Consider the following 1,041-nt stretch of genomic DNA (forward strand, 5'->3'; position numbering starts at 1 on the left):
AAACAGTTTACTTCTGCTATAAACACTACTGCCAAAAAAAAGCACACAAAAAAAAGACTTTTTAAATAATTTTCTCCATTTTAATTTTTGTCTATTTCAGCTGCAGCTAAAGTCAGTAGAGGAAGTAGTTCTTGTATGAGTCTCCTATTACTGTCTCTCACTGTGTGTCTCTGACACAGTAATACACTGCTGTGTCCTCGGTCTTCAGACTGTTCATCTGTAGATAAAGTTTACTGCTGGAGTCATCTCTGGAGATGGTGAATCTACCCTGGACTGACTGGGAGTAAAAGATATGAGAACTAGATGTGTGTACCAAAGCAATCCACTCCAGTCCTTTTCCAGGAGCCTGTCTGATCCAGCCCATCCAGTAGCTGCTGAATGTGAATCCAGAGGCTGAACATGTCAGTCTGTGTGAATCTCCAGGGTTTTTAACCATTGGTTCAGATTCTGTCAGAGTCTGACCATCAACACCTGTCAAGACAACAAAGCAAACCATCACATTCAACAAACCTACAATGTAAGAAACATCAAATAATAGATTGGTGAGGAGTTTCACCTGCACAGCAGATAGCTAACAGCAGCAGTCCTTTCCTGACATCCATCATGTTAAACTGTGTCCACTGTTCTCTGCAGTCAGATAAGTAGAAGTGGAACACACTGAAGGTTTGCATTGACTCCTCCTCACAGCAGAGGAAACACCTGGACTTCAGATATTTGATGAAACTGTGGAACTCGTGTTCAATGAGTCAATTCAGTAATTTATATTTTCTGTCTGACTCCTTTTGTTTTAATTTGAGGGAAATTAAAATATTAACACTACAACCATTTGTGGTTTAATAAAACAAAAATGTTCTTCTTCATTTAAATATTTGATACATCACCAAAGAACTTATACATATATATATATAAAAAAAATAAAATAATTCTTCCCCACTCGCCCCCCACTTTGAGGCAGTCTTATATTCTTTCCTTCAAGCTCAGGTCCTCTACCAGAGGCCTGGGAGCTTGAGGGTCCTGCACAGTATCTTAGCTGTTCCTAGG

The 1,041-nt window shown here is 39.3% G+C and overlaps 1 gene segment (V, D, J or C); it reads right to left on the reverse strand.

Moving 5' to 3' along the window:
* Window positions 1-157: 157 nt before the first annotated feature.
* On the reverse strand, window positions 158-605 carry LOC109953753 (immunoglobulin heavy variable 3-21-like). The segment is given in 2 exon segments: window positions 158-471; window positions 557-605. Coding segments are annotated over 2 exon segments (363 nt in total).
* Window positions 606-1,041: the final 436 nt, after the last annotated feature.

This window comes from Monopterus albus, unplaced genomic scaffold (assembly GCF_001952655.1).
Source record: "Monopterus albus unplaced genomic scaffold, M_albus_1.0 scaffold1218.1, whole genome shotgun sequence".
Taxonomy (NCBI): Eukaryota; Metazoa; Chordata; class Actinopteri; order Synbranchiformes; family Synbranchidae; genus Monopterus; species Monopterus albus.